This window comes from Hypanus sabinus, chromosome 11 (assembly GCF_030144855.1).
Source record: "Hypanus sabinus isolate sHypSab1 chromosome 11, sHypSab1.hap1, whole genome shotgun sequence".
NCBI classification, from domain to species: Eukaryota; Metazoa; Chordata; class Chondrichthyes; order Myliobatiformes; family Dasyatidae; genus Hypanus; species Hypanus sabinus.
In genome coordinates, this window is record NC_082716.1 from 113,093,726 (window position 1) to 113,107,271 (window position 13,546).

The window sequence follows — 13,546 nt, forward strand, 5'->3', positions numbered from 1 at the left end:
GGTAGCTAATGTTATCCCACTTTTTAAGAAAGGAGGGAGAGAGAAAACAGGAAATTATAGACCAGTTAGCCTGACATCAGTGGTGGAGAAGATGCTGGAGTCAATTATGAAAGATGAAATAGCGGCACATTTGACAGACAAATACTTTATTGATCCCAAGGGAAACTGGGTTTTGTTACAGTCGCACCAACCAAGAATAGTATGGAGATATAGCAATATAAAAGCATAAATAATTAAATAATGATTAAAATGATAATAAGTAAATTATGACAAGTGGAAATAAGTCCAGGACCAGCCTATTGGCTCAGAGTGTCTGACACTCTGAGGGAGGAGTTGTAAAGTTTGATGGCCACAGGCAAGAATGACTTCCTATGACGCTCAGTGTTGCATCTTGGTGGAATAACTCTCTGGCTGAATGTACTCCTGTGCCGAACCAGTACATTATGGAGTGGATGGAAGACGTTGTCCAAGATGGCATGCAACTTGGACAGCAACCTCTTTTCCAACACCACCGACAGAGAGTTCAGTTCCACCCCCAAGACATCACTGGCCTTACGATTGAGTTTGGTGATTCTGTTGGTATCTGCTACCCTCAGCCTGCTGCCCCAGCACACAACAGCAAACATGATAGCACTGACCACCACAGACTCGTAGAACATCCTCAGCATCATCTGGCAGATGTTAAAGGACCTCAGTCTCCTCAGGAAGTAACAGTAATCAGTAATGGATAACAGTAAGAGGATTGGTCCAAGTAGCATGGATTTACGAAGAAGAAATCATGCTTGACTAATCTTCTGGAATTTTTTGAGGATGTAACTATGAAAATGGACAAGGGAGAGCCAGTGGATGTAGTGTACCTGGACTTTCAGAAAGTCTTTGATAAAGTCCCACATATGAGATTAGTGGGCAAAATTAGAGCACATGGTATTGGGGGTGGGGTACTAACATGGATAGAAAATTGGTTGGCAGACAGGAAACAAAGAGTAGGGATTAACGGGTCCTTTTCAGAATGGCAGGCAGTGACTAGTGGGGTACCGCAAGGCTCGGTGCTGGGACCACAGCTATTTACAATATACATTAACATCTTAGATGAAGGGATTAAAAGTAACATTAGCAAATTTGTAGATGACACAAAGCTGGGTGGCAGTGTGAACTATGAGGAGGATGTTAGTAGAATGCAGGGTGACTTGGACAGGTTGGGCGAGTGGGCAGATGCAGTTTAATGTGGATAAATGTGAGGCTATCCACTTTGGTGGCAGGAACAGGAAGGCAGATTACTATCTGAATGGTGTCAAGTTAGGAAAAGGGGAAGTACAATGAGATCTAGGTGTTCTTGTACATCAGTCACTGAAAGTAAGCATGCAGGTATAGCAGGCAGTGAAGAAAGCTAATGTTATGTTGGCATTCATAACAAGTGGAGTTGAGTATAGGAGCAAAGAGGCCCTTCTGCAGTTGTACAGGGTCCTGGTGAGACCACACCTGGAGTATTGTGTTCAATTTTGGTCTCCAACTTTGAGGAAGGACATTCTTGCTATTGAGGGAGTGCAGCGTAGGTTCACGAGGTTAATTCCCGGGATGGCGCGACTGTCATATGTTGAAAGATTGGAGCGACTGGGCTTGTATACACTGGGATTTAGAAGGATGAGAAGGGATCTGATTGAAACATATAAGATTATTAAGGAATTGGACACGCTAGAGGCAGGAAACATGTTCCCGATGTTGGGGGAGTCCAGGACCAGAGGCCACAGTTTAAGAATAAGGGGTAGGCCATTTAGAATGGAGTTCAGGAAAAACTTTTTCACCAGAGAGTTGTGGATCTATGGAATGCTCTGCCTCAGAAGGCAGTGGAGGCCAATTCTCTGGATGCTTTCAAGAAAGAGGTAGATAGAGTTCTTAAAGATAGCAGAGTCAAGGGAGAAGGCAGGAATGGGGTACTGATTGTGGATGATCAGCCATGATCACATTGAATGGTGGTGCTGGCTTGAAGGACCGAATGGCCTACTCCTGCACCTATTGTCTATTGTTCTATTGAGCTAGAATTGGTTGACAGAGGCTATATGAGTCACAGGCCACTGGGACCATTTGATAGATATTGGGAACTTATCCCCAGTACTACCCCCGGCTATGACAACCTTAAGGAACCAACAAAAACACAAAATTAAAATAAATATATAAGATTAGCTTATATACTTTACATTGACAAAAACAGTTTTTCAAGGAAGTTACCAGGAAACTAGATGAAAGCAAGGTATGGATGTTGTCTACATGGATTTTAGTAAGGCATTTGACAGGGTCGCACATGGGATACTGGTCTAGAAGGTTCAGTCACTCGTCATTCAAGATGAGGTAGTAAACTGGATTAGATATGGGCTTTGTGGGAGAAGCCAGAGAGCGGTTGTAGAGGGTTGCCTCACTGACTGGAGGCCTGTGACTAGTCCAGTGCCACAGGGATCGGTGTTGTTTGTCGTCTGTATCAATGATCTGGATGATAATGTAGTATACTGGATCAACAGATTTGTGGATGACACCAAGATTGAGGGTGTAGTGGACAGTGAAGAAGAAAATCATGACTTGCAGAGGGATTTGCATCAGATGGAAAAATGAGCTGAAAAATGGCAGATAGACTTTAATACAGACAAGTGTGAGGTTTTGCACTTAGCTAGGACCAACCAAGATAGGTCTTAACAGTGAACGGTAGGGCACTGAGAAGTGTGGTAGAACAAAGGGATCTGGGAATTCAGGTCTGTAACTCATTTACAGTGGTGTCACAGATAGATAGGATCATAAGGAAAGCTTCTGGCGCATTGACCTTCATAAATCAATGTACTTAGTACAGAAGATGGGATATTATGTTTATGTATAAGATGTTGGTGAGGCTTAATTTGGAGCACTGTGTGCAGTTTTGGTTACTTATCTACAGGGAAAATGTAAATAATGTTGAAAGAGTGCAGTGAAAGTTTACAAGGACGTTGCTGGGTCTGGAGGACCTGAATTATAAGTAAAGGTTGAGTAGGTTAGGACCTGGAATGTAGAAGGCTGAGAGGAGATTTGATAGAGGTGTACAAAATTATGAGGGGTCTAGATAGGTAAATGCAAGCAGGCTTTTCCCACTGTGGGTGGGTGCAACTACAACCAGAGGTCACGACTTTAAGGGTGAAAGGTGTGAAGTTTAAGGGAAACACGAGGGAAAACTTATTCACATGGGGGGTCGTGAAAGTGTGGACTGAGCTGCCAGCATGAGTGGTCCATGTGAGCTCAATTTCAATTTCAAAGAGAACTTTGGATAGATACATGGACAGCCAATAGGAATCTTGTAGAACTCCTCACTAGATGTTGATGTATGATGTGCTCTATATTTGTGTGCAACAGGGCATGAAATGCAACTTGTCAAAGCTCTCACTTGTTTTTACTTTCCTCAGGGGGCCGACAGCCACGCTTCGACCCCACTGCGTATGTGCACAACAAGGAATGCAAACGCAAGGAGGCAGACCAGAGGAAGTAAGTTGTACCAGGCCATGGGGGGGGGGGGGGGGGGGAGGGGGGAAGGGGGAAGGGACCAGGCCTCTGCCCAGTAGCAATAGTTAATCATTAGAACCACTAATGATTAAATGCAGATCCTTCTACTTGCCTCGGAGTTCTGACCCGTGATCCTAACCACAGTATACATACTACTAGCGGCTGACTATAAGCAAGCACTTGCAAAACTGCATGATGCTGTCTGTAAAAAAGAAACAGCCCATCCTGACACATTTCAAATTATAGTTGACAACATTAACAAAGCCTGTTTGAAGAAAACCCTACGCAATTATCACCAGACTTTAACCTGTTGCAACAGAGATCACACTAGACCACTGCTACACTACGATAGGGAATACCTAGCATTCCTTCCCGAGACTGCATTTTGACAAGTCGGATCATTAGGCTGTACTCCTGCTAGCTGTATACATAGAGAGCCTAGAGAGCAAGGCTCCAGAGATCAGGACAACCAAGAGGTGGTCACAGGAGGCAGAGGAATGGTTATGGGATTTCCTTGAGTCGGCAAATTGGGCCATGTTCAAGAACTCATCTGAGGACCTGAATGACTACACCAAGGTTGTTACAGACTGTATTAAAACAGCCGTGGATGAGTGTGTCCCCACAAAATCATTCAGGGTTTTCCGCAATCAGAAGCCGTGGATGAATAATGAGAACCAGATCGGAGGCATTCAAGTCTGAAGATCAAGAATGCTACGAGAGGTGCAGTATGATCTCTGGAAAGCCACCTCTAGGCCAAGTGGAGATTCCGGACTAGACCGGAATCAATGAGGGATGCTTCCCAGCTGAGGCAGGGTTTGAATGCTATAACCTCCTACTAACTAAATCTTGTGACATAGGGGACAGCGGAGCTTCACTTCCAGATGAGCTCAGTGCCTTCTATGCTCGTTTTGAACACCAGAGCAGGAAGAAACCATTGCACATCCCCACGTCTCCCAATGATCCTTCGGTCTCAGTATTGGAAGATGACATATGGGCTGCCTTTAAGAGAGTGAATCCGAGGAAAGCATCTGATCTGGGTGGAGTATGTGGCCGAGTACTGGAGCCCTGTGCCGATCAACAGGCTGGTATATTCACAGATATCTTCAACTTCTTGCTCTAGCAGTGTATGGTACCCACCTGCTTCAAGCAAGCTTCGATCGTATCAGTGCCCAAGAAGAGCATGGTACCCTGTCTAAATGACTGCTGCCCAGTGGCACTGACATCCACAGTGATGAAGTGTTTTGAAAAGCTGGTGTTGATGCACATCCACTCCTGTCTGGTGACTTGCATCCACTTCAATTCGATACTGAAATAGCAGAGCTATAGCAGATGCTATCTTGTTGACTCTTCACACATCCCTGGAACATCCGGAGAGCAAAGATGCATACATCAAGATGCTCTTTATTGATTATAGCTCAGAATTTAACCATCATTCCTTCAAAACTAATCAGTAAACTCCAAGTCCTGAGCCTCAATACCCCCTGTGTAATTGGATCCTGGATTTTCTCACTTGTTGACTCCAGTCAGTTCAGATTGGCAAAAACATCTCCACAACCTCCATGAACACAGGAGCACGACAGGGATGTGTACTTAGCCCCCTGCTCTACGCACAGTCACACCTATGACTGTGTGGCTTAGTAAAGCACCAACACCACGTGTTAATGGCACTACTGTTGTGGGCTGTATCATAGGGGGTGATGAATCAGCACACAGAAGGAAGATTGAAAGTTTGGCTGAGTGTTGTAATAACAACACCCTCTCACTCAATGTCAATGAGACCAAGGAATTGATTGTAGACTTCAGGAGAGGGAAACAAGAGGTCTGTGAGCCAGTAATCATCAGAGGGTCAGTAACTTTAAAATCCTGGGTGTCACGATCTCAGAGGATCTGTCCTGGACTCATTATATAAATATAATTGCAAAGAAAGCACATCACTCCTTTCTAAGGAGTCTGTAGAGATTCAGCATGTCGTCAAGAACCTTGGCAAATTTCTATTAATGTGTGATAGAAAGTGTGCTGACTGGCTGCATTAGACTTGACTGGGAACAGCAATGCCTTTGAGCAGAAAATCCTACAACTGGTAGTTGGTCGGGGCCCAATACAACACAGATAAAACCTTCCTGACCATTCAGCACGTCTACATGAAATGTTGCTGTAGAAAAGCAGCATCCATCGTCAAAGATCCTCACCATTCAGGCCATGCTCTTTTCTCTCTGCTGCCATCAGGTAGAAGGTACAAGAGCCCCAGACTCACTCCACCAGCTTTGAGAGCAGTTACTACCCCTCAACCATTAGGCTCTTGAAAAGGGGGGTTAGCCATACTCATTTAAGAACTGTTATTTCATGTTCATTATTTATTGCTATTTATTTATATCTGCATTTGCACAGTTTGTTTAGTTTACAGTTCCTGATATTTAGTTTAGAGTTACTGTTCTACGGATTTGCTAAGTATGCCTGCAGAAAAAGAAACTCAAGGTTGTGTGTAGTGACATGCATGTACTCTGATAATATATTTTACTTTGAACTTTACAGAGAGACAGGCAGAAAAAGGAAACTCCAGGCCAGTTAGTCTGAGCTCAGTGGTTGGGAAGATGTTGGAGTCAATTATTAAGGATGAGGTCTCAGGGCACATGATAAAATAGGCCGTAGTCAGCAAGGTTTCCTCAAGGGAAGATCTTGCCTGATAAATCTGTTGGAATTCTTTGAAGCAAGCAAGCTGGACAAAGGAGAATTGGTTGATGTTGTGTACTTCGATTTTCAGAGAGCCTTTGACAAAGTGCCACACGAGGCTACTTAACAAGCTATGAGCCCGTGGTATTACAGGAAAGATTCTAGCATGGATAAAGCAGAGGCTGATTGGCAGAAGGCAAAGAGGGAACCTTTTCTGGTTGGCTGCCAGTGACTAGTGGTGTTCCACAGGGGTCTGTCGGGACCAATCGTTTTGTTATATGTTAATGATTTGGATTGATGGAACTGATGGCTTTGTTGCAAAGTTTGCAGATGATATGAAGATGGGTGGAGCGGCAGGTAATTTTGATGAAGCAGAGAGGCTACAGAAGGATTTAGACAGATTAGGAGGATGGGCAAAGAAATGGCAGATGGAATACAATGTTGGGAAGTGTATGGTCATGCACTTGGGCAGAATAAATGAAAGGGTTGACTATTTACAAAATGCAGAGAAAATACAAAAATCTGAGGTACAAAGGAACTTGGGAGTCCTTATCCAGAATTCTCCAAAGGTTAATTTGCAGGTTGAGTCTGTGGTGAGGAAGGCAAATTTATTTAGAGAATACTGGAGTATAAAAGCAAGGGTGTAATGTTGAGACCTATTGTGGGCAGTTTTGGGCCCCTTATCTTAGAAAGGATGTGATGAAACTGGAGAGGGATAAAGGAGGTTCACAAAAATGATTCCAGACCTGAACGGTTTCTCATATGAAGTGCGTTTGATGGCTCTGGGCCTGTATTCACTAGAATCCTGAAGAATGACGGCTGATCACATTGAAACCTATTGAATGGTGAAAGGGCTTCATAGAGCGGACATGGAGAGGATGGTTCCTGTGGTGGGAATGTCTAAGACCCGATGACACAGACTCAGAATATAGAGGTGTCCTGTCAGAACGGAGATAAGAAGGTATTTCTTTAGCCAGAGGATGGCGAATCTGTGGAATTCTTTGCTACAGACAGCGTGGAGACCAAGCCTTTATATTTAAGACAGAGACTGATAAATTCTTGATTGGTCAGGGCATAAAGAGATACAAGGAGAAGGCAGGGGATTGGGGCTGAAAGGAAAATTGTATCAGCCATGATGAAATGGCAGGTCAGACTCGATGGGCCAAATGGCCTAATTCTGTTCTTATTACCCATTCCTCTGAAAGCAGACAGATGTTTGAAAGATCAGGGTTTAAGGGATCAATAGGGATCTGACACTAAGGAGATGTTGCCTGGGGCAGGTCAGCCATGATGGTAATAGAGGAGCAGGCTTGACTGACCTCCTCCAGACCCTACTTTCTTGTATTTCTTGCATGCATTGTGAACGTGAGCATGGATATTGTACGGTCAAGTCTCAGGAGAGGGATCTAGCCCACCTGAGGGCTCTGAGCAACCTGCGGTCCATTTCTGCATTGACTCTTGCAACCACAATCTCTCGTGCAGCTTGAGGAAAATCCACAGGAACATGAACGGCCTGGCCAGCAACGAGCGAGGACGCACAAAGTCCCGGAACTGCTCGCGGGATGGCAGCACCAGCAGGATGCGAGTGGGTAGTGGAGTCCGCACTCGTAGCTCCTCAGGTATGGAAGACCTCATGAAGTGAATGGGTGGGGAAGCAGAGGTCTGAATTGCACTGGGAAGAACATCTGGGTAGTTGCACTATGCCAGCTGGGGAGAACTTATCCCCGATGAGAACAATTAGAGATGGTTGGTATGACGTTGTGGCCGTCACTGAGTCATGGCTGAAAGAAGGCCGTAGTTGGGAGCTTAACATCAAAGGATATACTTTGTATTGAAAGGACAGGCAGGAAGGCATAGGCGGTGGTGTGGCTCTGTTGGTAAGAGATGGAATTACGTCTTCAGAAAGAGGTGATGGTCAGAGAATGCTGAATCTTTGTAGGTGGAGTTTAGAAACTGTAAGGGTTAAAACACCATTATGGGAATCATATAAAGGCCTCCAAACAGCAGCCAAGATGTGGGGTTGAGATTGCAAAGGGAGCTGGAAAAGTACAAAGTAAGTTCAGGACTGCATAAAAGCCAAGGAAAGGGCATATAAAATCGCAAATGTGAGTGGGTTGTTGGATGATTGGGAAGCTTTTAAAATTTAACGTAAGGCTATAAGAAGGGAAAAGATAAAATATGAGGGTAGACTAGCTAATAATATAAAGCACAATATCAAGTTTTTTCAGTTACGTAAAGAGTAAAATGGAGGTGAGAGCTGATATTGGACCACTGGAAAATGATGCTGTTGAAAGTTTCCTAATAGGCCAGGGCATCAAAGGATATGGCGGGAAGGCAGGTGTATGGGGTTGAGTGGGATCCCAGATCAGCCATGATGGAATGGCATAGCAGACTCGATGGGCTGAATGGTCTTAATTCTGCCCCTGTGTCTTATGATCTCATGGTCTTCAAGTGCAGTTGAGGGGGGGTGGGGTACAGGTCGGGAGGAGTCTTTTTTGCCCAACTCACCTCTGATGCAGTCCTTGGGTCTTAGTTTTAATATGTGAACAGATGGCCTCAAATTAATCAAGAGGAGAATGAGAATAAAATGTTAAACACCTAATGCAAGGGCAAGAAGGTACATTTGGAGTACAGGAATTTGCTACTGCAGATTTAAGGTGCAAACGGATGTTAAACACATCTCTCCTGAGAAACCTTAGACTCACAGAAAAGTACAGCACAGAAACAGCCAATCCAGTCGATGCCAATACCATTTAATCTGCCTGCTCCCATTAATCTGCACCGGGACCATAGCCCTCCATATCCCTACTATCAATGTACCTATCCAAACTTGCCTTAAGCATTGAAATTGAGCTCACATGCACCACTTGTGCTGGTAGCTCGATCCACACACTCACCATCCTCTAAGTGGAAATGTTTCCCCTCATGTTTCCCTTAAAATTTTCATCTTTCACGCTTGACCCATGACCACTATTGATCAGAGATAGTGTCATGGCTGCAGAAAAGGAGGATGTCATGGAGGGATTGTCTGTGGAGTCTCTGTGGGTGGAAGTTAGGAATAGGAAGGGGTCAATAACTCTACTGGGTATTTTTTTATAGACCACCCAATAGTAACAGGGACATCAGGGGCCAGGTAGGAAGACAGATTCTGGAAAGGAGTAATAATAACAGGGTTGTCGTGGTGGGAGATTTTAATTTCCCAATTATTGATTGGCATCTCTCTAGAGTGAGGGGTTTAGATGAGGTAGACTTTCTTAGGTGTGTTCAGAAAGCTTTCTTGACACAATATGTAGATAAGCCTACAAGAGGAGAGAGGCTGTACTTGATCTAGTATTGGAAAATGAACCTGGTCAGGTGTCAGGTCTCTCAGTGGGAGAGCATCTTGGAGATTGTGATCACAATTCCATCTCTCCTTTACCATAGCATTGGAGAGGGATAGGAACAGACAAGTTAGGAAAACATTTAATCAGAGTAAGGGGAAATATGAGGCTGTCAGTCAGGAACTTTGGAAGCATAAATTGGAAACAGATGTTCTCAGGGAAATGTACTGAAGAAATGTGGCAAATGTTCAGGGGATTTTTGCGTGGGGTTCTGAGTAGGTATGTTCCAATGAGACATAAAAAGGATGGTAGAGTACAAGATCCATGGTGTACAAAGGCTGTTGAAAATGTAGTCAAGAAGAAAAGAGCTTATGAAAGGTTCAAAAAGCGAGGTAGTGATAGGAATCTAGGAATCTATAAGGCTAGAAGGAAGGAGCTTAATAATGAAATTAGGAGAGCCAGAAGGTGCCGGATGGATTGCTGTATTACTCATGTTGTTCCATTGTTTAAAAAGGGTTCTAAGAGTAAACCTAACAATGATAGGCCTGTAAGTTTGACATCAGTGGTGGATAAATTAATGGAAAGTATTCTTAGAGATGGTATATATAATTAATTATCTGGATAGATGGTCTGATTAGGAACAGTCAACATGGATTTGTGCGTGGAAGGTCATGTTTGACAAATCTTATTGAATTTTTTGAAGAGGTTACTAGGAAAGTTGATAAGGGTAAAGCAGTGGATGTTGTCTATATGGACTTCAGTAAGGCCTTTGACAAGGTTCCACACGGAAGGTTAGTTAGGAAGGTTCAATCATTTGGTATTAATATTGAAGTAGTAAAATGGATTCAACAGTGGCTGGATGGGAGATGCCAGAGAGTAGTGGTGGATAACTGGTTGTCAGGTTGGAGGCCGGTGACTAGTGCTGTGCCTCAGGGATCTGTACTGGGTCCAATGTTTGACATATACATTAGTGATCTGGATGATGGGGTGGTAAATTGGATTAGTAAGTATGTAGATGATACTAAGGTAGGTGGTGTTGTAGATAATGAAGTAGCTTTTCAAAGCTTGCAGAGAGATTTAGGCCAGTTAGAAGAGTGAACTGAAAGATGGCTGATAAGTGTGAGGTGCTACATTTTGGTAGGACTAATCAAAATAGGACATACATGGTAAATGGTAGGGCATTGAAGAATGTAGTAGAACAGAGTGATCTAGGAATAATGGTGCATAGTTCCCTGAACGTGGAATCTCATGTGGATAAGGTGGTAAAGAAAGCTTTTGGTATGCTGGCCTTTATAAATCAGAGCATTGAGTACAGGAGTTGGGATGTAATGTTAAAATTGTACAAGGCATTGGTGAGGCCAAATTTGGAGTATTGTGTACAGTTCTGGTCACCAAATTATAGGAAAAATGTCAACAAAATAGAGCGAGTACAGAGGAGATTTACTAGACTGTTAACAGGATTTCAGCACCCAAGTTACAGAGAAAGGTTGAACAAGTTAGGTCTTTATTCTTTGGAGCGTAGAAGGTTGAGGGGGAACTTGATAGAAGTATTTAAAATTATGAGGGGGATAGATAGAGTTGACGTGGATAGGCTTTTTCCATTGAGAGTAGGGGAGATTCAAACAAGAGGACATGAGTTGAGAGTTAGGGAGCAAAAGTTTAAGGGTAACACGAGGGGGAATTTCTTTACTCGGAGAGTGGTAGCTGTGTGGAACGAGCTTCCAGTAGAAGTGGTAGAGGCAGGTTCGATATTGTCATTTAAAGTAAAATTGGATAGGTATATGGACAGGAAAGGAATGGAGGGTTATGGGCTGAGTGCAAATCGGTGGGACTAGGTGAGAGTAAGCGTTTGGCAAGGACTGAAGGGCCAAGATGGCCTGTTTCTGTGCTGTAATTGTTATATGGCTATAAGGGACAATGAGACGGCCTTGGTGGACAGGATTGAGGTAAACCCCAAGGCATTCCACAAGTATGTGAAGAGCAAGAGGATAAAGACGTGAGAGAATAGGACCAATCAAGTGTGACAGTAGAAAAGTGTGTATGGAACCAGAGGAAATAGCGGAGGTACTTAATGAATACTTTGCTTCAGTATTCATTACAGAAAAGGATCTTGGTGATTGTAGGGATGACTTGCAGTGGACTGAAAAGCTTGAGCATATAGATATTTAGAAAGAGGATGTGCTGGAACTTTTGGAAAGCATCAAGTTGGATAAGTCACCAGGATGGGACGGGATGTACCCCAGGCTACTGTGCGAAGCGAGGGAGGAGATTGCTGAGCCTATGGCGATGATCTTTGCATCACCAATGAGGACGAGAGGTTCTGGAGGATTGGAGGGTTGTGGATGTTGTTCCCTTATTCATGAAAGGGAGTAGAGATAGCCCAGGAAATTATAGACCAGTGAGTCTTACCTCAGTGGTTGGTAGGTTGATGGAGAAAATCCTGAAAGACAGGATTTATAAACATTTGGAGAGGCATAATATGATTAGGAATAGTCAGCATGATTTTGTCAAAGGCAGATTGATTTTTTTGAGGATGTGACTAAACACATTGATGAAGGTAGGGCCGTAGATATAGTGTATATGAATTTTAGCAAGGCATTTGATAAGGTACCCCATGAAAGGCTTATTGAGAAAGTAAGGAGGCATGGATCCAAGGGGACATTGCTTTGTGGATCCAGAACTGGCTTGCCCACAGAAGGCAAACAGTGGTTGTAGATGGGTCATATTCTGCTTGGAGGCCGGTGACCAGTGGTGTGCCTCAGGGATCTGTTTTGGGACCCCTACTCTGTGATTTTTATAAATGACCTGGATGAGGAAGTGGAGGGATGGGTTAGTAAATTTTCTGATGACACAAAGGTTGGGCATGTTGTGGATACTGTGGAGGGTTGTCAGAGGTTACAGCGGGACATTGATAGGATGCAAAAATGGGCTGAGAAGTGGCAGATGGAGTTCTACCCAGATAAGTGTGAGGTGGTTCATTTTGGTAGGTCAAATATGATGGCAGAATATAGTATTAATGGTAAGACTCTTGACAGTGTGGAGGGTCAGAGGGATCTTGGGTTCTGAGTCCATAGAATACTCAAAGCTGCTATGCAGTTTGATTCTGTGGTTAAGAAGGCATACGGTGCATTGGCCTTCAATCATTGGACTGAGTTTAAGAGCCGAGAGATAATGTTGCAGTTATATACGGCCCTGGTCAGATCCCACTTGGAGTACTGTGCTCACTTCTGGTCGCCTCATTACAGGAAGGACATGGAAACCATAGAAAAGGTGCAGAGGAGATTTACAAGGATGTTGCCTGGACTGGGAAGCATGCCTTATGAGAATAGGTTGAGTGAACTTTTTCTCCTTGGAGCAACGGAGGATGAAAGGTGACCTGATAGAGGTGTACAAGATAATGAGAGGCATTGATCGTTTGGATAGTCAGAGGCTATTCCCCAGGGCTGAAATGGCTAACATGAGAGGGCACAGTTTTAAGGTGCTTGGAAGTAGGTACAGAGATGTCGGGTAAGTTTTTTACGCAGAGAGTGGTGAGTACGTGGAATGGGCTGCCTGCTGCGGTGGTGGAGGCGGATACGATAGGGTCTTTTAAGAGACTCCTGGATGGCTACATGCAGCTTAGAAAACTAGAGGATCTGTGCGTAACCCTAGGTAGTTCTAAGGTAGGGACATGTTTGGCACAGCTTTGTGTGCCAAAGGGCCTGTATTGTGCTGCAGTTGTCTGTTTTTCTATCTCCAGTTGTGGTTGCACCCAAACTCAGTGGAAAAAGACTTCTTGCATTTACCATATCCAAACCCCTCATAATTTTGTATACCTCTATCAAATCTCCTCTTAGTCTTCTACATTCTAAGTCCTAACCTTTCCAATCTTTCCTTTTAACTCAGGTCCTCCGGACTTTACAACATCCTTGCACATTTTTTCTGTACTCTTTCAACCTTATTTACAGCTTTCCTGTAGGTAGGTGACCAAAACTGCACACAACACTCCAAGTTAGGCCACACCAATGTCTTGTACAGCTTCAACATAACATCCCATCTCC

At 43.8% G+C, this 13,546-nt stretch overlaps 1 protein-coding gene across 3 annotated transcripts in view; it reads left to right on the forward strand.

Moving 5' to 3' along the window:
- Nucleotides 1-13,546, forward strand: part of ccdc61 (coiled-coil domain containing 61) — a 96,029-nt gene that overhangs the window by 73,390 nt on the left and 9,093 nt on the right. For all 3 annotated transcript variants that reach the window (XM_059985167.1, XM_059985168.1, XM_059985169.1), the window contains 2 exons: nt 3,420-3,498; nt 7,669-7,805. In XM_059985167.1, the coding sequence (XP_059841150.1) occupies nt 3,420-3,498; nt 7,669-7,805 (216 nt within the window). The remainder of the gene's footprint in view (nt 1-3,419; nt 3,499-7,668; nt 7,806-13,546) is intronic.